The sequence below is a fragment of the Eptatretus burgeri genome, chromosome 3, assembly GCF_056783735.1.
Source record: "Eptatretus burgeri isolate ZD-2024b chromosome 3, Ebu_testis_v1, whole genome shotgun sequence".
NCBI lineage: Eukaryota > Metazoa > Chordata > Myxini > Myxiniformes > Myxinidae > Eptatretus > Eptatretus burgeri.
Window position 1 is genome coordinate 133,578,701 of NC_140963.1, and position 24,922 is coordinate 133,603,622.

General features: G+C 44.5%; 1 protein-coding gene across 2 annotated transcripts in view; it reads left to right on the forward strand.

Annotated features, from left to right (window-relative positions):
• The window catches only part of LOC147031009 (unconventional myosin-X-like), a 265,336-nt gene extending 244,457 nt beyond the window's left edge, over positions 1 to 20,879 (forward strand). For both annotated transcript variants that reach the window (XM_085875663.1, XM_085875664.1), the window contains 7 exons: positions 8,396 to 8,696; positions 9,802 to 10,009; positions 10,129 to 10,265; positions 10,576 to 10,702; positions 10,839 to 11,375; positions 13,214 to 13,405; positions 18,711 to 20,879. In XM_085875663.1, the coding sequence (XP_085731789.1) occupies positions 8,396 to 8,696; positions 9,802 to 10,009; positions 10,129 to 10,265; positions 10,576 to 10,702; positions 10,839 to 11,375; positions 13,214 to 13,405; positions 18,711 to 18,818 (1,610 nt within the window). In that variant the 3' untranslated portion in view covers positions 18,819 to 20,879. The remainder of the gene's footprint in view (positions 1 to 8,395; positions 8,697 to 9,801; positions 10,010 to 10,128; positions 10,266 to 10,575; positions 10,703 to 10,838; positions 11,376 to 13,213; positions 13,406 to 18,710) is intronic.
• Positions 20,880 to 24,922: the final 4,043 nt, after the last annotated feature.

Genomic DNA, 24,922 nt, shown 5'->3' on the forward strand with positions numbered 1-24,922 from the left:
TATTAGTACTCGCAGAACACTCCCAATCCCGCAGACACAATTGTCTGACAAAAGAAGATAAGGCACGGATTTTTGATTGGACAGATTTCATTAGTGGATAGATAGATGAATAAAATTATATTCTAGCACTTTTGTATTACTTTTAATGCTATATTTAAAATCCTGTTTGGTGCTTTTGATGGAAGTGCATCTTTGTAAAAAGCCATGAAATCATTGACAATGTAAAAAAAAAAAAATCGAGCATTTCGAAACAAATTTGGTCTTATCTAGCAAATCAATTCTGACCTTTGGCTCCCAACAAAACATGTACCTCAGTGTAATATTAAGTGTTCAAATTTACACTTCATCAAACATTTACTCAAATATATTGATCATGCAATCACACACATATCTCATACACCTGTTTTAACCATCACACCCACCCACAGGCAGAGATCCGGTGGGGGGTATATATCCCACTTTTTGATGCTATATCGATACTAAAATTATATCAAATGTCGCTATCCATAGTATGAAACTGTACATATGATATATAGACATTTGTATTGGAAAACAAATATGGCTACTACCACCCCTGCCCCTCCCCCTCAGCTGAGCAAGATTTTAGTTGTGGGTATCGATAGTCAAGTTGAATATCAATATCATTCCCCCCACTCGTGACAACAAATCTACGCCACTGCCCCACCAATCCTATACTAGTAAAAGGTGTATCCATCGCATTTGTTTCTGCTATATTTGCTTTCATGACATTCACTTCATCACCAACAACTGACATACCACATTTTTTACACAAATACAAATTCAACCACTCTCTTCATTGTAATCGGATCAATAGCAATGAAATGTAAATTTCTGTTTGTTGAATGTTTATTGCACGATTCTGACAATATTCCACATAATGTATAAAAACACACACAAGCTTTAGATAGTACAAAGCTGCTTGGTTATATACACAGTACCAAGGTAATTAATTTAGCTCTTTCAGTTCTCTGAGGACCTTGTACTGTTTCATGTACAAACATCATTTACAGGTGCGTGAATATTTACAATATACTTTTCGAAGTGTGCGAGTTAATTTCCCTTCTGCTCTCCAAACAACTGCAATTTGATGTACTGTAATCATATATTGTATATCATTACAACCATAACCAGCAAATCCACCTATTAACTTCACAGAATACCAAAGTATTTAAAAGAAAAGGCCAAACCATTACTAAGCCTTGTCATACTAAAATGAAACTATACAGCTTCCAGAATGGTCAATTACGAGATGAAACGTACGTCATCAGTATGTTTAATATTACTTTAAATTCTGAAATAAAAATATTCATGACCAAGGATGCTGACATCATAGCATCAGGAATTTGAATTGTCTGGAATTTGATTTCCATCACAATACATTCTCAAAAAGAAGTAAACCTGTCGAATAGTGCACATATTTGCCCCTTTAACCTGCTCTCAAGTTTTGCATGTTTTGGTCCTCCTACGTCATCAGCCTCTTCCAGTGTTACTTTCAACAAGATGATCAAAATTGTATACAGGAGGTGTGATGATTCTGTAAAAAAAAAAAATGTGGGGTAAAATGAATGGTGGACTGCGCATCTCTATGAGGACAAAAGATAGAAAAGACTTGGAACTTGTCCTTTAACGTTAAATAAACAGTATGAATGCCACATCCCAATAGTCATGTTATCTTCACATGTATCAAATACTTAAAATCTATGATAAATATGACAAGCTGTTGGACAATTGCCCAACTTGTAATTGTTTTGTTCAGAGTCATACAACGACATATGATGTAATTGTTTGTGTTGATTAGTATTTCAAGCGTGGCACCAGAAGAAATATTTTTCAAGTGATACAAATGTCTGCACCAAATGTGTGTTCTAATCAAACAGTACAGAATTTAATGAGGTCTATTGTAGATTTATTTCCTCCTCTTCATCACTGTCACTTGGATTATCTTCGTCATCACTGTCATGTACTTGATTAACACAATTTATGCAACTGCAGAGGTCAGTGCAAGACATACCGTGTGCTACGCTACGCACACTGCCTGTTCTCACACTTTGCTTTCTTGCAATTGCAATGTATGAGCTCGAGGATTTCTTCTGGAGCTGGAGCCAGGTCCATCCAGTCTATGACAAGATTGTCATCTTCAATCTTCCAGCCATGAGCATTAGGTGAAGGAAATTCCATATTGCCAATCAGAGACCTCCTCCAAATTGCAGCTGCTTGGAAATTAGCTCTCTGCACATGCTTATGAAGCGAGTCTTGATTTGGGGGCATACCTGATTCCAGGGTCTTGGTATGTAGCTTGAAATGCCGAGACTTATAGCTTCGTTTACAGAGGTACATTCTTTCTGCGAGCACAGAGCACATGTAAAAGACTCCAGCTGCAACATAACTTCTCTAGAGGGTGTTATTTCTCTTCCGAGAGTGATGAAGGTATCACCACTCTTCTCTTCCTCCATGACCTTCCAGGCTTTCACCTTCCCTCTCCCATAGAAAGAACTGACACTGTCACACCTCGTAAAGGCATGCAGTCCAAGTAGTGCACTTGCATTATGTGGACCCAGCTTCTCTGAAACCTTGTTGACATGTATTATCCTCTTAACTTTCTGCCCCGTCTCGAAGTAGATATTACTTTCATCTGAAACATCAGTACACAGTGCAATGGCAATAATGAAAACATCGGTGTCAGGACTTTTGATCACTACATTTTCAGACCGAGTGGCTGCATATTTGCTATGGAGAAGTAAACGAGTATCTGCTTCTTCATGATCGCATGCCAGTTCATTCACTTCATCAACTGAAAAATGACCACCGCTGAGAGAGAAGGAGTGACATTCACTGCCGTGGGTCAAAAACACTTTGGTTTCTCCGAAAAATTCTGCAGCGCCATCTTTCCATGCAGTGTGGATGAAATTGACTGGCTCCTCCTTGTTGGGCCCATGATTAAGGAACTTTTTCCATTGTTTAGGAACCTTTACATTGCTTGTAAGAATGTTCACTGCCTGGATCCCTTCAGTAGCTCGTCTGGCTCGCTCAGCCTTCTTTATGCTCTGTGCAGGATACCTGTTAGTGACGAAGTGGATCTGCTTTGTTGTTGTTACACTTGCCAATTTTACGATATCCGACAGAAGGAGCATTGCAAGCTCTCCAAATGTAGCTGGAATGCGACTGACTTTCAGTTGTTGAATCATTGCCATTCCATCGATAATCAACACGCTGTCTGGTGGGATAGAATTCATGTATGGGTCTGGTGTGATGAGAGATTCTATATGATGCATGAGGTTAGCTTTTGGATGCTTGACCACGTGAATTTCTTGGTGCACCAAGCAAAGTGCAGGTGGTCAAGAGTGCATTGATTATTGGAAATTTTACCAGAAATTAAGCATCATATATTTAAGTCATCAGAGCACCTCCTGTTAAAATTCCCTTGTGGAATCCTATGGAGGTTCACCTACCAAGTACCAAGAGCAACAGATCTGCTGAGTTATCATAGCATCCTGATACTAGCTGCCAGTTTCTTACTATTGGTTTTATGCAGTGATCTTTTCTCTCATATCAGTCGACATGTGGTACCAACGGAATATTGTCCACGCCCGAGCGGTGGAGTGTTATTAGCTGTGGTCATCAGCTACGTACAAGCAGTGTCTACCACTGAGATCTTTTCGTTTTACAGGCAACAGCAGTCCAGTGCTTTTGCATTACATTTTGTTGACCGAGAACATCAGCCGTTCACTGGCCGACTACCACGTTCCACTGCTGTGTTAATTTATATGGATAATACCAGTTACACCATCGATTTACTTTCGGTGTAGACGCCAACGAATTTTGGATCAACCCCTGTCCACTTACTAGCGATCAGCTGAAAACTACCAGGTTATTCATATTTTCCGAGTCAGCGTCCCAGAGTGTTTTAAATTTCAGCGAGTTGCAATAATACAACATTCAATTGAATGTTACCGCATTGTTAAACTGTGCATTGATTATAATTTGTTGTGTATAGCATACTTTACCCAAACAACAAATTGTTTTGGCTAGCCTATAGCCATGCTAGAGTAGACCAGTATAAATTTGAGCCAATAATCTATCTATAATTCCAGCAATCTGTGTGTGTGTGTGTGTGTGTGTGTGTGTGTGTGTGTGTGTGTGTGTGTGTGTGTGTGTGTGTGTGTCTCTGTCAGCGACCGCCGTTTCTTGACAACCGCCGGTCCGATCTGATTGAAACTTGCCAGGAATATTGCTGGTGACCCGCGGATGTGCCTTTTCAAGGTTTGATATTAATTGGACGAGCGGTTCCCAAGTTACGGCCATTTATCTGTCAACAAATGACAAGACACGGTGCTATGACATCACGAATGACGTCACAATTAATGTTTTTTTTTTGTTTGTTTTTTTTTGCACGATTGACGTCACAATTCTTCTTCGTTTGTTATGACGTCACAATCGACGCTGGGGACCTGAGTTTGTGCCTTTTCAAGGTTTGATATCGTTCTTCATCCGTTTCAGCTGTTTCCCAAGTGTTTCCCAAGGTTTGAAAGCTGTTTTTTCCCAAGGTTCGAATTAATTGTTCAAATTATTAATTAATCCCAAGGTTTGAATTTTCCCAAGGTAAAGCTGTTTCCCAAGGGTTTGAAAGCTGTTTCTTCCCAAGGTTTGAATTAATTGTTGTGCTTGGTAGACATTTGTGAATACATTTACAGAGAGAGGGACGAGAGAGGAGGGGGGAGAGAGGAGGGGCGAGACGGGGGAGAGAGGAGGGGAGAGAGGAGGGGCGAGAGGGGGGCGAGAGAGGGGGCGAGGGGGCGAGAGAGGGGGCGAGAGGGGAGGGGCGAGAGAGGAGTTGAGGGGGAGCGAGAGAAGGGGGCGAGAGAGGAGGGTGATAGAGGGGAGGGAGAGAGGGGGTGAGAGAGAGGGGCGTCACAATTCAAGAGAGGGGGAGAGAGGAGGGGCGAGAGAGGGGGACAGGAGAGGGGGTATGCGAGTGGGGGCGAGAGAGGAGGGGGGAGAGAGGAGGGGCGAGACTAGAGGGGGGGCAAGAGAGAAGGGAGAGAGAGAGAGTGGGGCGAGACGAGAGGGGGGAGAGAGAGGGGGGGGTGAAAGAGAGGGGTGTCACAATTCTTCTTCTTCTTCATTTGATATGACTGACAATTGACGCTGGGGACTTGAGTATGTTTCCCAGGTGTTTCCCAAGTTATGGCCATTTATGATATGGTTGGTCCGATCTAATTGAAACAATGCCCCAATCCAGTCGTCGTTTACGAGAGCGAAGGAACTAAGCTGCACATACTGGCACGCACCTACGGGCACGCACTAGTATTTTATAATAACATGAAGTTTAGACTGGAGCCACACGATTCCTGTCACATCAAAGTTAAAGCTTGGCTTTATTTCGCATCGTTGCCTTTATAGAGATTAGAGGTACAGTGAGTGCTAAAGAATGTTTATTGGCAACTGGCAATACATGTACTTACCTTCTTCTTGACTGGTAGATTGTTGAGCTCGAGATGCATGTCCTCTCTCCGCTAAACCAAGCTTCGAGACGTCAGTGAATCGTTGGCAGCACTCTCGATGGTAGCCAAAGTGTAACCTCAGATCGTCCGAGAGATTCGGGTTTGTCTCCAGCTCCAAGGCTGACCAGATTTCAGTTGCTTTATTTGCATAAATGCCACATATATTGTTCCATCGCTCCGCACACTGCCTAAATTTTATCCAGGAGCTCAAGGGAAACGATGAAATCTTGGATTTTGGCGACGAACAGACGTGCATACAACATTCCATGTTGAACTTGCGGTCTGCGTCTGTTTCTGCAGACAAATTATTTCGCGTGCGCCAGCAGAACACACGTATAACCACCTCGTCCGTGCCGGATTTGTCCCCCCCCCCCCCATGCATACTCTGTATCAGCGCATACGATTGGTGAATCAGTGTATTCACGTTACTTTTAGACCAATCGCGAATACCGTGAGAATGTCAACATATTTTACGCCCTCTCCAAATGTTCCAGTTTTTTGATAATTTCTCACTAATGTGCAACTTTTGACCAAAAGCACAACCATATTCGGTATTCAAAATTTTTAATGTCAAATCTGTGTCGTCCATCGGAGGTAGTGAACGAAACTGAAAGAAAAACAGGGTCGTCCCACGGCCGAACAGGACACATGCCTCTTTTCTTCCACAAAAATCATCATGGTGGTATACGAGTCCACGTTGCACAAGGAACTTGGATACCAGACACCACATGACCCATCAAGCTTGCACCACTACGTCTACACCATCTTAATTCATTTGAACAGTTTATCAACTTCACTTCGCAGGAGGAGGGGATGTGGGGGTGGAGGATTGACCATTTGACATCCCTGCACCCTACAAACTCCTCTTCAGTCATCTCCTCTAATCTGAGCTGCATAGTCCTCTTCCGATGATGCATTCTTGATCTTGAGCAAATAGCGAATGAATAACTGCAATTCAATGGAAACGTATACAAACCTCCTGCGTTTGCTTTGCTTCCATCACATGACTCTCTTCTTGTCCCTGGATTTTTGTCTGCTGGACATAGCAGATGTTTGTTAAATAGATATAAATCAACAGATGACATATTTCCTTTCATTTTGAAGTGTAATTGGGCTGAAGGTCAAAATATTGGCCAAGTTTGAAATGTACCTGTTCCTCTTTTCCTGTGTAGAGTTTCCTCACATCATTTGATGAATGATATTGTTGCGGACTCGGGGTTCAGGGCTCGCCAAGAGGGGAAGCTCTTGCGTCCCTCTTGAACGACCCGTCCTGAAGCCGCTGGACACAGACAACTCCACACACCGGCAGGTTGCTGGGCAACCATGGTTTCCGACTGGCACGGTCAATCCGTGCAGAGTTACACGACTTCACATGATAATTACTTGTGGACGGCCGGCCAATTAGGGTCACGTGTCCTCGATGCGTACTTGCGTTAAACTTAGCATATCAGGTGCAGCCGATCAGAGCTGCCAAGTATTCACCGGCTAATAAACAGTTTGTTGGGGTAGAACTTCCCAGTTAAACTAACGTTTGGACCATGCTGCAACAATGAAGGAAAAGACGAAACAGGCTGGGTCCATTTATAACAAAAGCAATTTATTACAAGCAAGGGTGAGGAAAGTTATGTGGCACAGTAATTGGTTTATTCATAAAATGTACAGCAGGGCAAAGCAAGGAATTTGTGGGTGTGACAACAGAAATACAAGTATTTACAAAAAGAAAGAGACACAGTGCAGAGTTAACCCGATAACCTTCTACAATCTTACATAACACTTGCAGACTTTCTCACACGTCCCTGTTGAGCTTTCTCTCACGCATCTTTTCTCAATCTGTTCCTCGTCCACTTAAAGAACGTTACCGATTTGCACCTTTCACACCTTCCTCTTGCATCACGCTGCACCACTCTGTGCACCTCCCACTCATTCCTTGTAGACACCCCAGTTTTCTTCATTGCTCCCCCTTCCAAAGCAATTGAGTTGCGTAGGTCCGTCGACCATGCCAGGTACAACGAGGTCGCCCACACCTCAACTGCTTCTCCTCTTTCTGGGCTAAATCTAATGTGTGTGTGTGTGTGTGTGTGTGTGTGTGTGTGTGTGTGTGTGTGTGTGTGTGTGTGTGTGTGTGTGATGGTGCCTGTAACCTGTGAAACTTAAGAATATTGGCTGTGGTTGGATCAGGAGACCTGATAAGCATTTCCGAGCTCCCCTATGGGTGCATCGCTGTCACTCCGTGCCGTAGCCACGCCCCGCCAGACTCTGGAGTTGAAAATGGCTTCAGTTGCTTATCAGCCGGGCCACACGACAGAGCTCCAAAATCAACATTGGCCGAGGGTTTTCGTGAGTGCTCTCAGACCCTGAACATGCATTGATCTCCGTTCGAGCGTGGTTATTTAGCAGCAGGCTGAAGCTACCTGGACGTCATTGAACAAATCCCAGCGCACGTTTGCATTTCGAGTTACAGTAACTCGACATGGGTAAGCAAATGAACTGCGGATGCTGGTTCCTCCCGCTGGCAAGTCACCTCACTGATCTGGCGTGCGTGCATGCATGGCAGGGTTTGTGTGTGTAATAGAGGGAATAAAGTAAATGAAAGAATAGGGGGATTGAAAACCTATCTAAAAGCCCTGCGCAACGTATCTTGTCCCATGTACCCACTCGACATATAGAAAGGGTTAACGAAACAAATACTAATGAGATAACTGTCTTAGGATCGCTATATGTTGGATGCCATTGTCTCGGAGGAGTGCCGGTTTTGCCGAGCTACAACAATATAAACCTTTAAACGTACTGACATCAATGAACCTTGTTTTCTACCCATGCTACTTTTCCTTTCTTGTAATTATCCAATTGTACACATCCGTTATATCCCACAGTACGATGGGAGAAGAACTGCTACAGAAGTCTTCAGGATGAGGCCGTGTGGATGTTTTCTTTACTACGGGAACTCGAGGAGGTTTCTGACGCTTTGCCTGGTATCCGAGCTATCCTGCAGGCTTGTCACGACCTACGTCCTCTGCGCAATGAGGCCTACTGCCAGCTGATCAAGCAGACGACACGACCGGTTCAGCCTGGAAGACTTGGAGCACTACACTTGTGGCAGGCCCTTACCTGCCTCGCTTGCATATTCCCACCGAGCCGACCTGTGCTGCGCTATCTCAAAACACACCTGCGCAGGTAACAAATAATTCTGTGGGTCTCTTTATTGAACTAATAGAACAAGGAAAGCATACGGACTGGCAGGATAACCTACAGATATGCACACTCACCTCTGACCCATTTAGCCCTGGTTCAAAAAAACGCGAAAGATCCCACAGTGTCCTCCGTGCAGAGTCGGCGAGATATCGCCGGCACCCTGAACAAATTTCAAATTCTAACTTTCAGGGGCACTGTCTGCATGAGCAGCACAGTTGTGCCCCCAGCAGATGATGCGATCCTCAATCATGTGCTCAATATACAAGAAGAAGGAAAATGGACAATTTTGGAATTATTTTAACAATAGTATCATGTGCACCAAGACAGTTAATTGTAAAAAAAAAAAAAAAAAAAAATTTGGTTTAGCTCCATTCCATAACAATTTTGTAACTCATGTCCCTTCAAACTCCAACTATTCCTCAAAACTTCACTTCCGAGTGAAAGACAGATTCTCAGATTTTACCACCACATGCGGAACATGAAACCTCAAAAAATCGAGAGAAACCTTCACCAAAACGAGCTGAAAATAACGAAAATGTGGTCAAGTCTGATTCAGCTCATGATTCGTGGAGTTTTGATGAAACGTAAAGACCATTAAAGGTCCAAAGGAGGTGAGATTGTCAATGTGAGACAGACAGCTCAACATCCCTTCTGAAGGACTGTGTTCTTGACATTAGGTCATTACACAGCTAAAGAAGCACAGGAAACGACTGTTGGCCCTTCCTGCCTGTACCAAGTCTCCTCCCAGCACACATTGTCATGCCTCCCACTGACATCTTGCCACATAAAGTTTTGATCAGGAGAAAGTTAAATGTAGATTAGTCTTGTCTTATGTTCAACCACCATTATACTATTCGAGATGACTCTTGCATCCATTATCCTGCTGAATGAGGAGATGTAGTGTTTTCTATTAATATTGCGATTGTTCAGTTTGGGTTATTCACAGAGCTCAAATGAAGACATCCAGGTGTTGTACAACTGAGCAATTTATTAATTCCACCCAACGATTCGGCAAAAACGAATGATGATTGATGAATAATTCCAATGACTCAGTCTGGTATCTTTGGTGGATATTTCTCATCCACAGGGCACGAGAATGGCAGAGCTGTCCGGAGCTTCGGCCATTCATTGCACAAACGCAGGAAGTGCTGAGGCAGGGACGCGCTCGTGAATACATGCCGTGCCGCCCTGAGCTGGTGGCATTGATGGCTCTCAGTGAATTGGAAGCCACAGTGTTTTGCCATGGTGGCGGTTCATGCCGCATCTCCGTTGGGCCTCACACCACAGCCGGAGAGGTGTGTGGGCCAGATTTGTTTGTCCCTTTTCTTATTTTTGACATCGTACTTCTTGAAACTTCATTCTTCGTTTCTTTATTTCTTTTTCATACCCCCTACTTGCTGATTGCATTCTCCAGGTGGTTGAGAAACTAATGAGAGGTCTTGCCATGGAGGACAGCAGAAACTCCTTTGCACTGTTTGAGCAATGTGGAGCTAACGGGCGTGCGATCGAACCTCGCACAATCCTGGCAGATGTCCTGGCCAAGTTTGAAATGTGCGTTCCGCTTTTTTCTGAACAAAATGTGTCCTGCATGCATCGCAGATTAATTATGCTGTTTGTTCTGAGGACGATGGTGATAACGATGATGATTGTCCTCTATACGTATAATTGTTGATGTATTACTTTTTAAGGCCACATCACTGAGAAACTAGTTTGATGCTTTGGTATCAGTTTATGGATTCATTGCACCTCAATGGTAGTTCCTGGCAAAGCTCTGTCTATACTTGCAATGGTTGATAAATTTTGCAATGATCATGTATACTACAAGTGAACACAGCGCTGCTGCTCCGTTTTCTGCCTACAGACTGGCAGAGTCAGACTCAGCAGACGAGCAGGAGTCTCAGTGGCAGCTCTACTTTAAGCTGTACTGCTTCCTGGACATGAGCAGCATCTGTAGTGACAGCGTGGAGTTTGCATTCATGTTTGAGCAGGTAGAGTGCGGCACCAATATTCGGTGCAATTGAAGGATTGTTTTGTGATTTGGGAATGGGCTCATGTTCAAAATCTTGCTTACCAGTGGTAAGACATGGTGCAAACTATAATACACCTTTTCTTTTCATTCTCAAGGCTCATGAAAGTGTTGTACGAGGTCATTTTCCTGCACCAGCTGACACATTGCAGCTCCTCGCTGCCCTGCGTCTGCAGTATTCTCTTGGCGATTTCACGCGGGGCTGGACCACAGATCCAAGCCTCGAGCAGATCTACCCAATCAGCCGCATTAAAGCACGTCTTGCTTCCGGGCACTCGTTACCCAGTACTCAATCACATGGGAATAATGAGCGTAAACGATCGCTCTTCATCGATGGCTCACTCCGTCGGAGTCTCCGTGCCGCCACTATTTGGGGGAGTGGGGGTGGTGGTGGAGCCCGACGTAAATCTTCAACATCGTCCACATCATCTTCATCATCATCTTCAACCTCTGGAGATGGAGAGGCAAGCACGGCGGCTGAGCTGTGGCTGCAGGAAGAGCTCCAGGCGACAAGAGATGGTGTGGTGGAAAAGTGGAGGAAGTTGCGTGGTACATCACAGCAGCAAGCCATGCAACGTTATATGAGCCTGGTCCGGGAGTGGCCTGGATATGGCTCCACTTTATTTGATGTTGAGGTATGATGAGACATATGCAAGATGAGATTTTAAACTGCAGTCTTAGGCACATGTATCTATCTGTCTGCATGCTTCATCAGCAAGACAAACTCAGCCAAAGAGCAGATCTTTCTGCACTTACTAATATATATATATATATATATATATATATATATATATATATATATATATATATATATATATATATATATATATATATATATGTATATATAGTTTAACACAATGTTTTGTGTGAAAGGAAGGATACCTTACTTGCGTAACCGCACACATCATCAGGGAAGTGAGAGAGACCGAGACCGAGACTCGACTTTTAAAGTCCGTTGTTACAAAAAAGAGAATAATAACAAGAAGTAAATACAATTGCAGTCATGAAAAGGTAAACAGATCAAAAGAACATAATTACATAGTTACCGATTATAAAAACAAAATTAATTAATTCCCCTGAACCCAACCCAACAACTTTACACCATTTCTCAATGAACTCATCAACTTGAGAAACCTCTTCGGAAAAACAAAATTCCAGCCTAAGGCGAGGAAATTCAGAACCTTTGAAAGCTAATAAAGCAAAACAGTCTTGTGGCCTGACATCCAAAACCATTCGCTTCCAAGTATGAAACAGGGTGTCCCAAAAGTCTGGATCCATCGGCAAAAATTTATTCAAAAGTGTTATTACAGTAAATGCTCAAATTGACGGCCTTAGACTTCGCGACACTTGTTTATACGCTGAATACAAGAACGTTGAACATTTCTGAACCGAAAACGTTGAAACACTTTAACAGTGGCGTGTGTTATTGGATGCTTATCAGGATGCTTTCTATCGAATTCGGCAGCAACTCCTCGATGTGAAGAATCTTGTCTTGCGAACATGAGAATGAGTTCAATTCGATCTTCTATTGTTAGTTTCAAAGCCATCTTGGATCTGAAAGAAAAAGAAAAATATCAAATTGTATATTAGGAAAAATGCCTTTGGATCCAGACTTTTGGGACACCCTGTGTGTGTGTGTGTGTGTGTGTGTGTGTGTGTGTGTGTGTGTGTGTGTGTGTGTGTGTGTGTGTGTGTGTGTGTGTGTGTGTGTGTGTGTGTGTGTGTGTGTGTGTGTGTGTGTGTGTGTGTGTGTGTGTGTGTGTGTGTGTGTGTGTGTGTGTGTGTGTGTGTGTGTGTATATATATATATATATATATATATTTGTATATCAATAGTTTAACTTCAGAAAATACGAATTTGGCAACTTGGGATTTATAGTTCTTCTGATGCACAGACATACAATAAACAAAATGATGAAAGGAAAAACAAACACCAAACTAATGGAAAAGAGAAACAACAATGTATGACCTGAAAGAGCAGAACCAGTCTTTGGCATCCAATGTAAGCATGGAAGAAGTCCTGAGAATGACGACCAAAGGGACACTTCAGCAGTCAGCACAAGGTTGAGTATCTCAAAGGCAAGCAATAATGTGTGAGAGTGAGAGTGAGTGAGAGAATGAGGGGGGGGGAGGGAAAGAGGTGTGAAGATTATATATTTATATTTATATAGGAGGGAGGAGGGAGGAACTGTAAACATCGATCTCCGCAGTGTATTAACAGGGACCACTCTTCAAATTGGCTGGTGTGTGTCATAGTTATATTGAATTTCCAAATGTTGTGTTAACACCAGTCCTTGAGAGCACTGTTTCTGCCTTGAGACTTCATCAGCAGGACAATAGGTAGCTAACACGAAAGTTGTAGTACCTCAAAAGGTTGCTGGAATTAATTGAGCAAGTACTGCTGCTTGTATGTGAAAGGGACCATGGTGGTGAACAAATTGTTCTGATCATCTTATGCGTGTGTGTATGATCAGTGCAAGCAGGGCGGGTTTCCTCGTGAGCTGTGGCTGGCTGTGAGTGCAAGTGCAGTCGCCGTGTACAAGCGCGGAGAGCCCCGACCACTGGAAACTTTCACGTACGATCGAATCCTGTCATTTGGTGCTCCACATGCCAACTCTTACAAGATCGCTCTTGCTGAACGGGATATGATGTTTGAAACTGCACAGGTAATTACACTGCCTGCTATTTTCATGGCCGACAGGTGACGTTCGAGGTTGGTTACGTCTCACGAGTTTTGAAATTACCTTAAGAGATGTATGCAGGAAATATTTTCAAAGAACAACTTCACTGCAGAGCAATTCAAAACTGTGTATGACCACCGATGAGATAAAGTTATTATGAGGATTCATCTTCTTCATTCGAAAGCAGCGCAAGGCAACAGGGTCGCAACATTGGCTGAGAGCACAGCTGTGCTGCTGATGCAGTGCCCTCTGCTGGTTTGAGCAGGAATTTGTAATTTGTTCATGGTGCCAGCGATATCTCGCGATAGCGCACATTGATGAACCAGCAATAGCACATTGATGAATTACCCCTTATGAAGCTCATTCATGTAGACAAATTGCAAGCTTGAAAGATCTCTCGACTGAGCAGACAAAACTCGATGCTCTATTATTGAAAGAAAGACGGGAAAGTTCAGAAGTAGTGCAATTATGTTTGATCTGTCCAGTTTTGGTTTGATTCTCGACCCAACGGTAACATGTCCGACAGGTGCTTCACAGGCAATGTGTTGCCGTCCCTCGGATGGTCGTTAAACTGGTTGCTGTGTGCCCACCTGCTGGAATTATGTGGAAATTACAGACCACTCGATGCCTTTCCAGAAGAAGGAGGCGAGTTATCTTCAGTAACCTGAACAAATACCAAATTCCTGCCCTAACTGACAGGGGGCACTGCAGCAGTGGCACAACCATGTCCCGCCAACCAATTATGCAACCCACAGTCAGTACTGCAGTCTGCATCCTTAAAAATAAGTGTGTGTGTGTGCGTGCGTGCGTGCGTGTTGTTAGGAACAGAAAATGATAAAATGAGATGTGATTGTGTTTCCTTCATAACTCCAAAACCATGAAACTTAGTGGCCCCGAACTTGACTTGCATAAGCCGCTGTCACACCTTGACGATTTAGCCAGCGTATGCCGATTTATGAAAAATTTGTCTAAAACGCTGGCACACGTCGAATACGTTATGGGTACGTTTTGTATACGTTAAGAATACGCTGAAAAACACTGGCATACGTCGAAGTACGCTGGCTTTAAACGTACTTTTGGGTTGTCCTCAAATTTTTGCATGCTTGAAATTTTACGACGTATTGCCAGCGTTCCTCACACGTTCCGCTACGCTGGCCATAAGTTGTAGGCACGTTATGCGATCGTTGACACACGTCGACACAAGTTACTTGAAAGTTACTCATAAGTCGAAGCACGTCGAGGTAATGTTTTGCGTACCCGAAACTTATTTCTAACCTATTAGTAACGTTTTGTAAGCACGTTACGCGAACGTTGTTCACACTTCGCAACACGTTACTTGAAAGTTCTTCATACGTCGAAACACGTAAAAGTTATGTTTAGGGTACCCGTGACTTATTTATAACCTATGAGTAACGTGCTTGGGAATTGTTTGTAAAGCATGTCCTACGCACAAATACGTATATAGACGTACTTGACGTCTTCAGGACGACCACAGAACTTACTGAACGAGTTTCTAACTTACAGATACCGTATAATGGCGTATTGGCAGCGATTAAGGGATTTAGTATATAAAAAGGGGCTTCGCAGGAGGAACCCGTCTTTTTTTAGACTTCGTGGTGAGTACATGTCCATGTCATTCTGAGAGATGGAGGATACGGCAACGCTGAGACGACAATACCTACCTGTCCTCCAAAATCAACATGACCTCATCGAGTTGACACTGCACCAGTTGCGTGCCAATAGAGCCGGGAGAAGAAGACGTGAACGGAGGAGAAGGAACTGGGTGTGAGGCATATATGACGGCATATATTATGGCATATATGACGACGCCATTACGGCATATATGACCAGCTCATGGTGGAACTCCTGAACGAGGACCATGCATCCTTCATCAACTTCCTGCGAATGCCCCCAGCGATGTTTGACGAGCTGCGAGCCAGAGTGGGTCCAAGGATAACCAAGCAGTACACCTTCTACAGGGATCCGCTTGAGCCTGGCATGAGGCTGGCACTGAGCCTGCTGCTGTTGGTGCCGTGACTGCAGTGCTCTGGAAGCGATTTAACTCGTTCAATGGAGACGATCTCAATTGTCGAGCACCAGCGTCCAAAAACAACAGGCGAGTGACAGCCATTTATTGAAAGTGAAGTTTCAGCCGATGAATAGAAAACCTCACGTAATCCTCAACGATACGCTGCCACGCTATGCATACGTTAGACTATCGTTGGGCATAGGTTGTGGACGCCTAAAACACGCTAATCAATCGTTGGTATAACTTATCTATAAGTTATCGAAGCGTTCTGTGTTCATTATTCGTACATCATGCATTTGTCCATGTCGTTTTGAATACTTTAAAAACTGAAACAAAAATATAGTTCATCGTGGGAATGAGAAAAAAAAATAGCCGAAAAGAACATCGAACAATGGTGCAAAGTATTCGCCTAATCGTGGACGCAACGAGGATCCATCATCACCCACACCCTCCCCATCACGCTCACCTACTACGACTGACATGGACTTACTACTACTACCAATACTAATACTACTACTACTACTGCTGCTACTACTACTACTACGACTACTACTACTGACACGCTCACCTAATACTACCACTACTGATACTACTGACATTGACATCGACTCAACATGGAGTCTGGAACACTGACGGGTTACTCTTGTGAAGCCCATTTGTATATACCAATTCCCCTAAACTCTGCCAAATCGCCATTATTCGGTAGATGGAAGTTAGAAACACGTTCAGTAAGTTCTGTGTTCGTCCGGAAGACATCAATCAGATTCGTCTACATAAGACAATGTGCGTTTGAGACACGTTACTCATAGGTTCAAAGCACGCTACTCATAGGTTCAAAGCACGTTACTCATAGGTTAAGAAATAAGTTTCGGGTATGCTAAACATTACCTCGACGTGTTTCGACTTATGAGTAACTTACAAGTAACGTGTGTCCGACGTGTGTCAACGATCGCGGAGCGTGCCGATAACTTATGCCGGCATATGCGGAACTTGTGAGCCATACGTCGAGTACGTCGTAAAATTTTCAGCATGCTTGAAATTTCACGACGTACTAGACGTACCACGGAATATGACATCGTACTTCATTGTTTTTCAGCGTGCTCCTAACGTATACCCAACTTACCCATACCATATTCGACGTGTGCCAGCGTTTCAGACACATTTTTCATAGGTCGGCATATGCTGGCTAAATCGTCAAGGTGTGACTGCGATGTTGACACTTCCAATTTTCAGGCAGTTATGATTTAAATCGGCGTGTGGCAGCCTTTTAACAGGTTACGCCACGAGTTTGTCGGCGATATGTGCAGAACGGTATGCCTAAGTTAAACTATCGTTGGGCATAGGTTGTGAACGCCGACAACAGGCTAAGCATTCGTTGGTCAGGTCAGGTCAGGTATGGGAGCATGTGCCAGAACAGCGCGTCGCTGCGTCCACTTTCCACCGGTACTCCAGGGGCCTCCGTCTGGCCAACCCCCAGGCAGATGCCAGGCCCATCCCCATCGCCTTGAGATGATGGTCAACCTGCTGCAACCAAGAGGCACGTGGTCGGCCCACTGGCCTCCTCCACTCATGAGACTCCCTCGCTGAGAGAATCTGATGAGCAGGATCGGCGTCAGGAAAACGAGCCACATGTCCATACAGCCGCAACTGACTCTCACGGACTATGTAGGTAACAAATCTCACCCGAGTCTCTCTCAGAAACCGCTCGTTGGACACAAAATCCGACCAGCGATAGCCAAGGATTCTCCGAAGAGACCTGGTACCAAAGGAATTAAGTCTCCATCTCAGATCCTTGGTCAGAGTCCAAGTCTCGCATCCATAGAGCAAGACTGGAAGTACCAAGGACCTGAAGACTCAGACTTTCGTCCTCCCGCACAGGAGGGTATAAGTTATCTATTCGTTGGTGTAAGTTATCTATGAGACAATGAAACGTTCTGTGCCCGTTACTAATATGTTATGCATACGACCAACACGTTATGAATACGACCAAAACTTAAAAAAAAAACCTCAAAGCTTCAGCGTACGCCAACGTTTTACATACATTTTTATACGTTGCCATTGCTGGCTAAAACGTCAAGGTGTGACAGCGCCTATACTAACGGAACTCTGAGGGAGTGGATGAATGAAAATTGGGTGTTTGGGTTGATTAAAACACCCCTTTTGAAGGTAATTAACAGCTTACCTTCATGAAAGGTTTATCCTTGGTCAGACCAACTTCACCTCACAAGGGTCTTAGCCGCCATTTTGATTCGGCCTACTCACAAAGCCTTGCCTTGGAAACACGATCTACTCTCACGGACTAATTAAAGTATATAATTGAAATATGATTATGGATTTGAGGATCGGATGCCATGGATTAAATGTGTCAAAATACGGAGTGAAATCTGCAGAAGAAGAAGAAGAAGAAGAAGAAAAGCTGGGATGGGAGGAGGAAGTGATGGGTGTGATGGGGGAGGATGTTGGGGTGGGAGGGAGGATGGAGGGGAAGGGGTGGGAGGATGCAGGGGAAGGGGTGCGATAAGGGAGGGGAAGAGGTGGGATGAGGGATTGGAGAGGTTGGAGGAGAGGTGTAGGGAAAGTAGGAAGGGAAGGGGCTGGAATGGGAGGAGGAAGTGAGAGTGTGGTGGGGGAGGATTGGGGGGGGGAAAGGGTGGGATCGGGGAAGGGCTGGTATGAGGGAGAAGATAGGAGAGGAAGAGGTGGGATGGGGGAGGGGAGAGGTGGGAGGAGGAAGGGGTTGGGTAGGTTGGACAGGAAGGGGTGTGCTGGGAAGAGGCAGGGAAGGGGGTGGGATGAGGGAGGAGAAAAGAAGTATGAGGAAGGGGAATGGGGTGGGAGAAGGAACCCGATGTTGCCCGGTAACGCTTGCTACCTTGACTGGTACAAATAATAATAAGAAGAAGATGAAGTAGAGGAGGAATAAGAAAAGCCTGGCTGGTCAAAGTAAGTGGCTTGGTCACACTGCAAGTTCTATCACAAGTTGGCAAGGGGTGTATTTTGGTCATTGCAAAGCTCTGAAATTGTGGAAGCGTCCACGTCTCGTCATCAGTCACGTCAAACAATGTGATTTCCTTTTGTTGTCACTTTGCACCCAAAACACTGAATGCACATTTGAAAATGCTTTTCTCTTCAGCTTCACAAACGTTGTGAGAGCGCGATGATCTGAGGTTAACTTACTGTTTGATCTTCTGTTTAACTTATTGGAACATGTTAAGCTTTTGAGTGAGGTTGAGTTCATTGCATCGGTTCTCTGTCCAACAGGTGGTGGAGATCGCAAAGCTCATGAAAGCTTACATACATAGCATCGTGACCAATCGCTTCAGTGCCCGTGCCACAGACATTCCAGACAGCCAGCATTGGGCGAGCTGAAGAGACATTCCCTGCACTTTGCTCATTTAATCACGTCGCTCCGGTATGGAGATTTGGCAAAAGCTCCACGCCATGCTTGCCCATCGCAAAACAAGGGAGCGCTCGTGTGAGTCACCCAAACTCTTGGATCGAATGTTTTAGAACCAGGTCTTGTTTGTCGTGCCCTTTTCCCCATCACAGCGTTGTGTACTGCTACCTGATGGACGTTGCAGGCACAAACTCTTCTCGTGGTTGGCACGAGCAGATGGAAACGCACCACTCGTCGGGTCGCTGTGCGCCTGCTGTTGGTGGTTTATTGTATAGAATCCACCCTGGTTGGTGGTATTTGCTGCTGCTGCAGAAACTTGAGACTTTGTGCCTTAATAGTTTGGACCTCATCATCTCAGGGTATGATGCAGTATTTTGAGGACGTGTTGAAGGTCAAGTGGGAAGAATAGCGAGCGACTTAAGTGCCCCAAAAACAAAATGCTCATCCGTGATGGAAGCACATCAGGCACGATCATTTGATACCTACTTCATAGTGTTATTTATATTCCTCCGAAAGAAACCACTCTCGAGTTCGTTTTATATTGTGGCAGTGCGGTGTGTATGGACGAAGGCTATTAATTATTTTTCAAACACCAAAAACTGTTCTGCAGCTTGTATAATAACAGGCCGAATTATTTGGTCATTGTTTCAAATATTTTTTTTTAACTAAATGTAAGTTGAAGGCAACATGAAATGCAACTGGTGCCAAAGGTTCAGTCTGACTTTCCTCATGAAAGAAGAATGAATTGCTATTATCAATGTCAGGACAGCAGCATATCAATGTAGAAGGAAGAACGAGCCTTGCTGGTGAAGGGCAAGTGCCGATCTGAGTCTGCGGCTGGGTAAAACGATGGATGAAATCAAATGGACGTTGACCGAGGTGTGCTAACCACTGTTGGAAGCAAGTAGAAGCTGGCGTTTCATTCGTTAACCCTTCGTCGGAGTAAACAAGGTGTTTATGTCAGCGCCCGAAATGTCAGCTTTCCTTTGCTCTCCACAGAGGTTGGCCTCCCTCGATTCCATTGTCTCATTGTCTGGTTGAGTTCATCCATCATCTTAACGTACCTTGTCAATGATGAGATAATGACCCCTGTTCAGGAACTATGAACCACCAAGGTGTGGTCTCTTTTGCGGGTCACGCGTACGAAATGGGGCTGAATTAGATCTCAAGAACATGTGAGAAAATCCGTGACATCCATCTGCTTATGCTTGGTGTTGGCTTAATGGTTAGGGTGGTGGACTTGGGATACGAGGATCCTGAGTTCAAATCCCACTCAGCTGTGGAATTAATACCAGGTGGGGTTGACTCTACCTGTTATCCTTCCAAGGTCGGCAAAATGAGTTCCAGCTTGCTGGTATCCTGTGTCGGAGTGTCGACCCATACAGGATTGTACCCAATAGCCAAGGATACTGCTTTGGCAGCACCAATGCACTTCACAGAGTATGGTCTCAATGAATGGATGGATGGATCCATTTGCTTGTGACGATGCCACGGGCAGAGTCAACTCCAAGGTTTGGGACTTTAGTTGTGCACCTGTTCCTTATGGGAAATCATTTGGACATAAAAATGAAAAACCACATTCAAATATCCTCAACCGGCTTTGCTTTGGCCTCAACATCAACTGGCTGTAGGTGTCCCTCGATGGAAGGTTTTGTGTGTGGATGTTTTTGCTCGAGTTCAACCACATCCAGAGAAGTAGCTAAATCTAAGACCAGGTCACCAAGCCTCCTTGAGGCTCGACAGCAGGTATCCAGCTGGTCATTCAAATGAAAAAAGAAAACATGCTACTGATTAATTGTTTTTTAATTAAAATCCCATTCTCTCAACAACTATTATTATCAGCATTAGATAACTGTGCATATTATCCTGAAAGTTTGTTTATCTCTCAATTTTCCAGCATTTTCACTGTTGATTAAGAAACTTTTTAAAAAAAATCATTCAATGTCCTGGCATATGATCCGTTTCTTTGAAACATCCTTTTTCATTCTGTCTATGCAAACACGTAATAAATAAATACACTCTGTCTGCCTCAACTACATGAACTGTGTACATTTATTTTATGAATGTTTAGCCCACCTGGAATGTGGTTATGCGGAGCTTATGGGATGGTGTGTTGTCCGTCCGTCTGTCCACAAGCACTTGCAACTTATTCTCTGAAACTACACATACGATTTTGATGAAACTTTACCACAACATTCCTCACTGTGCATATACCAAAGTTTGTTCATGGCATTAAAATAAACTGGCCCTAAGGGGGTCTAAGGGGGTCTTTCTTCTCAGAAACTACACATGCAATTCTGATGAAACTTGACAACAACCTTCATCACCCATGATGTACCAAAGTTTGTTCATGGCATTTAAATTTTTTGGGGTCAAAGGGGGGTCTACAGGGGGAGTTTAGAGGGGGATTTACCCCCATAAAGAGGTATTTGCTTTCTTTTCAGAAACTACGCTCACGATTTTGATGAAACTTGACCACAACCTTCATCACTCGTGATGTACCAAAGTTAGTTCACAGCATTAAAAGAAAACAAGGACAAATGTGTCCAAGAGCCGCGTCCTCAAGGTTTTGTCTTCACCAGAAGAAGAACAAGAACAAGAAGAGGAAGAAGAAGAAAAAAAACAACTTCCGATATTTCGTCACGTGCCTTGATAAAGCCAATTGCGAGACCCGTCATAGTGTATTTACGTATTTACGAAATAGAGTGTATTTACGAAATAAATAGTGTATTTACGAAATTACAATACATTAAATGGAATAATCTTTAAATAGTAATGTGAACTTTACGAAACTGTAATGCAAATATCCGAATATATTTAAAAGTTCATGATAGACGCTCTCAAAAGGCACCCTCAATGTGAGGATGTGTACAGGTGTTTAGTATTTAAGGAGATCCGGATCCTATATATATAAAAGAGCCGAGTCCTAAAGGTTTTGTCTTCACCAGAAGAAGAAGAACAACAAGAAGAAGAAGAAGAAGAAGAAGAAGAAGAAGAAGAAGAAGAAGAAGAACGCCGAGCTCTCTTTGAGCCACGCGAGACGCGGCTAAAAATCCATAGGTATTGACTTTCTTCTCTGTTACATATTTTGTGGGTCATCCATGCCTACCAGTGGTTCCCTGGTTATATTATCCAGCCACTACCAGGTGAGCATCCAGGGGTATTGCTCCTAAGTTTATATATGTAGCTATGTCGAAGTGACGGGTAGATAATGAAAGCAGATCACACAAAAAAGTTAAACAAAGCGATGTCTAACAACGAAATTGAATAACATTTTCAGTCAGCGAGGCACCACCCAAGGGACTGCTTGTCATCATGGGCCTAACTCAGTCGGTCGATGTGAGATGGATTCATTATTTTATTTTATTTTTTTCCTTTCATATCCCTCATGGTCTCTGTGTCCTCATCACAGCTTGTCCCCATTTAATCAAGGATGTTCTACCATCCTTTTTTGGGGGGTTAGAGGTGAAATTCTCCACCATTCCTCAACAGCATCCCACAGTAATTTTCGAGGTTGTGCCATAACAACAATGATTACATCAATTATTACATTCAATCAAAATAATACTATTATGTTCATTGAAAGGAGGAGTATGCAAGTGGGGCGGTTATTAAAATTAAGGTATAGACCCCTGTTTACATTTGTGGTAAGGATTTGAAATCATTCACTATTAAGATTAATGTTTCAAGAAAAGTGTCCTTCGTGTTATTGCTGGGAGGATGGGCTGTCCAGATTTAATTATTAGAGGGTAAGGATGGCTCGCCTGGTGTTCCCCCTCGTTTGAGTTTCATCAGATCCAGGCCAGGTGGCAAGGTGTCCTGACAGTGGAACGGAGCTTCTTTTGACGAGGCATCAACAATGCGGCTGGTCATTGGTTCCACAACGGTTTCCCACACACACAAGGTAGTTGGCTGACCAGGTGCCAAGGTACCAGCGGCTCAGTGAGTGGTTGAGACGGTGGCCGTGGCATTTGGCTGTTGGCTCACCATGATGGGGATCGCTGGCCCTGCCTGAGGAGTGAGAGGCTTGGTAGGGCTGAGGCAAGATTATAAAAGTAGGAGTGCCTTTCAAGAATTCCTTTTTGATGTCTTGCTCCTTGGATGGTCTCCCTTGCTCATTACACTTTCCTGTGTTACCTCTTGATATGGGGACCTTCCCACTCACTTTTGGAGACTGGCTGCCGTGTTCCCACCACCCTCACATAATTTCCCGCCCCGTCGGAGCCACGGGAAAAGACCTTGAGCTGAGCACCGGTGGTTCCCTGTTTTGTCAGCCAGCCAGAAGTTTATCCTAAAAACCTATAAAATGTTTGTGTGAATGCTAGTGGTGAAAGGTGGTGCCATAGTCCTTTAGATCTGTTTGGCCAAGTGTCATTTCTGTTTGTTTATCATCGTCTGGGATTCTCGATTGATGTCTCATCTGTTTTTGTCAATGATTTGCAGTGCATGTCTAAAGACTGTGCTTTCCCGCATTCTGCTGTGCTTTCCCGCATCCTGCTGTGCTTTCCCGCATCCTGCTGTGCTTTCCCACATCCTGTTGCACTTCCCACATCCTGTTGAACTTTCCCACATCCTGCTGCACTTTCCCACATCCTGTTGTGCTTTCCCACATCCTGTTGCGCTGTCCCCACATCCTGTTGCACTTTCCCGCATCCAGTTGCACTTTCCCGCATCCTGCTGTGCTTTCCGGCATCCTGCTGCACTTTCCCACATCCTGCTGTGCTTTCCCGCATCTTGTTACACTTTCCCACATCCTGCTGTGCTTTCCCACATCCTGCTGTGCTTTCGTGCATCCTGCTGTGCTTTTCCAAATCCTGTTGCACTTTCCCACATCCTGCTGTGCTTTCCCGCATCCTGCTGTGCTTTCCCACATCCTGTTGCACTTTCCCACATCCTGTTGCACTTTCCCATATCCTGTTGCACTTTCCCACATCCTGCTGCGCTTTCCCACATCCTGTTGCGCTTTCCCACATCCTGTTGCACTTTCCCACATCCTGTTGCACTTTCCCACATCCTGCTGTGCTTTCCCACATCCTGCTGTGCTTTCCCGCATCCTGCTGTGCTTTTCCACATCCTGTTGCACTTTCCCACATCCTGCTGTGCTTTCCCGCATCCTGCTGTGCTTTCCCACATCCTGTTGCACTTTCCCACATCCTGTTGCACTTTCCCACATCCTGTTGCACTTTCCCACATCCTGCTGCGCTTTCCCACATCCTGTTGCGCTTTCCCACAACCTGTTGCACTTTCCCACATCCTTCTGTGCTTTCCGGCATCCTGCTGCACTTTCCCACATCCTGCTGTGCTTTCCCGCATCCTGTTACACTTTCCCACATCCTGTTGCGCTTTCCCACATCCTGTTGCGCTTTCCCACATCCTGTTGCACTTTCCCACATCCTGCTGTGCTTTCCCACATCCTGCTGTGCTTTCCTGCATCCTGCTGTGCTTTTCCACATCCTGTTGCACTTTCCCACATCCTGCTGTGCTTTCCCGCATCCTGCTGTGCTTTCCCACATCCTGTTGCACTTTCCCACATCCTGTTGCACTTTCCCACATCCTGTTGCACTTTCCCACATCCTGCTGCACTTTCCCACATCCTGCTGCGCTTTCCCACATCCTGTTGCGCTTTCCCACAACCTGTTGCACTTTCCCACATCCTTCTGTGCTTTCCGGCATCCTGCTGCACTTTCCCACATCCTGCTGTGCTTTCCCGCATCCTGCTGTGCTTTCCCACATCCTGCTGTGCTTTCCCACAGCCTGCTGTGCTTTCCCACATCCTGCTGTGCTTTCCCGCATCCTGTTACACTTTCCCACATCCTGCTGTGCTTTCCCACATCCTGCTGTGCTTTCCCACATCCTGCTGTGCTTCCCCACATCCTGCTGTGCTTCCCCACATCCTGCTGTGCTTCCCCACATCCTGCTGTGCTTCCCCACATCCTGCCACAACATAGATACATTGACGTCATGGCTTTAATCCTCATGAGTGGTTTTAGCACTGATATTCACAGACTAGATCTCTGGTTTTTGTGATCTCACACCCGATTTTGTAATAATAGAGGTTGTGGTGAGAGGCTGCTCC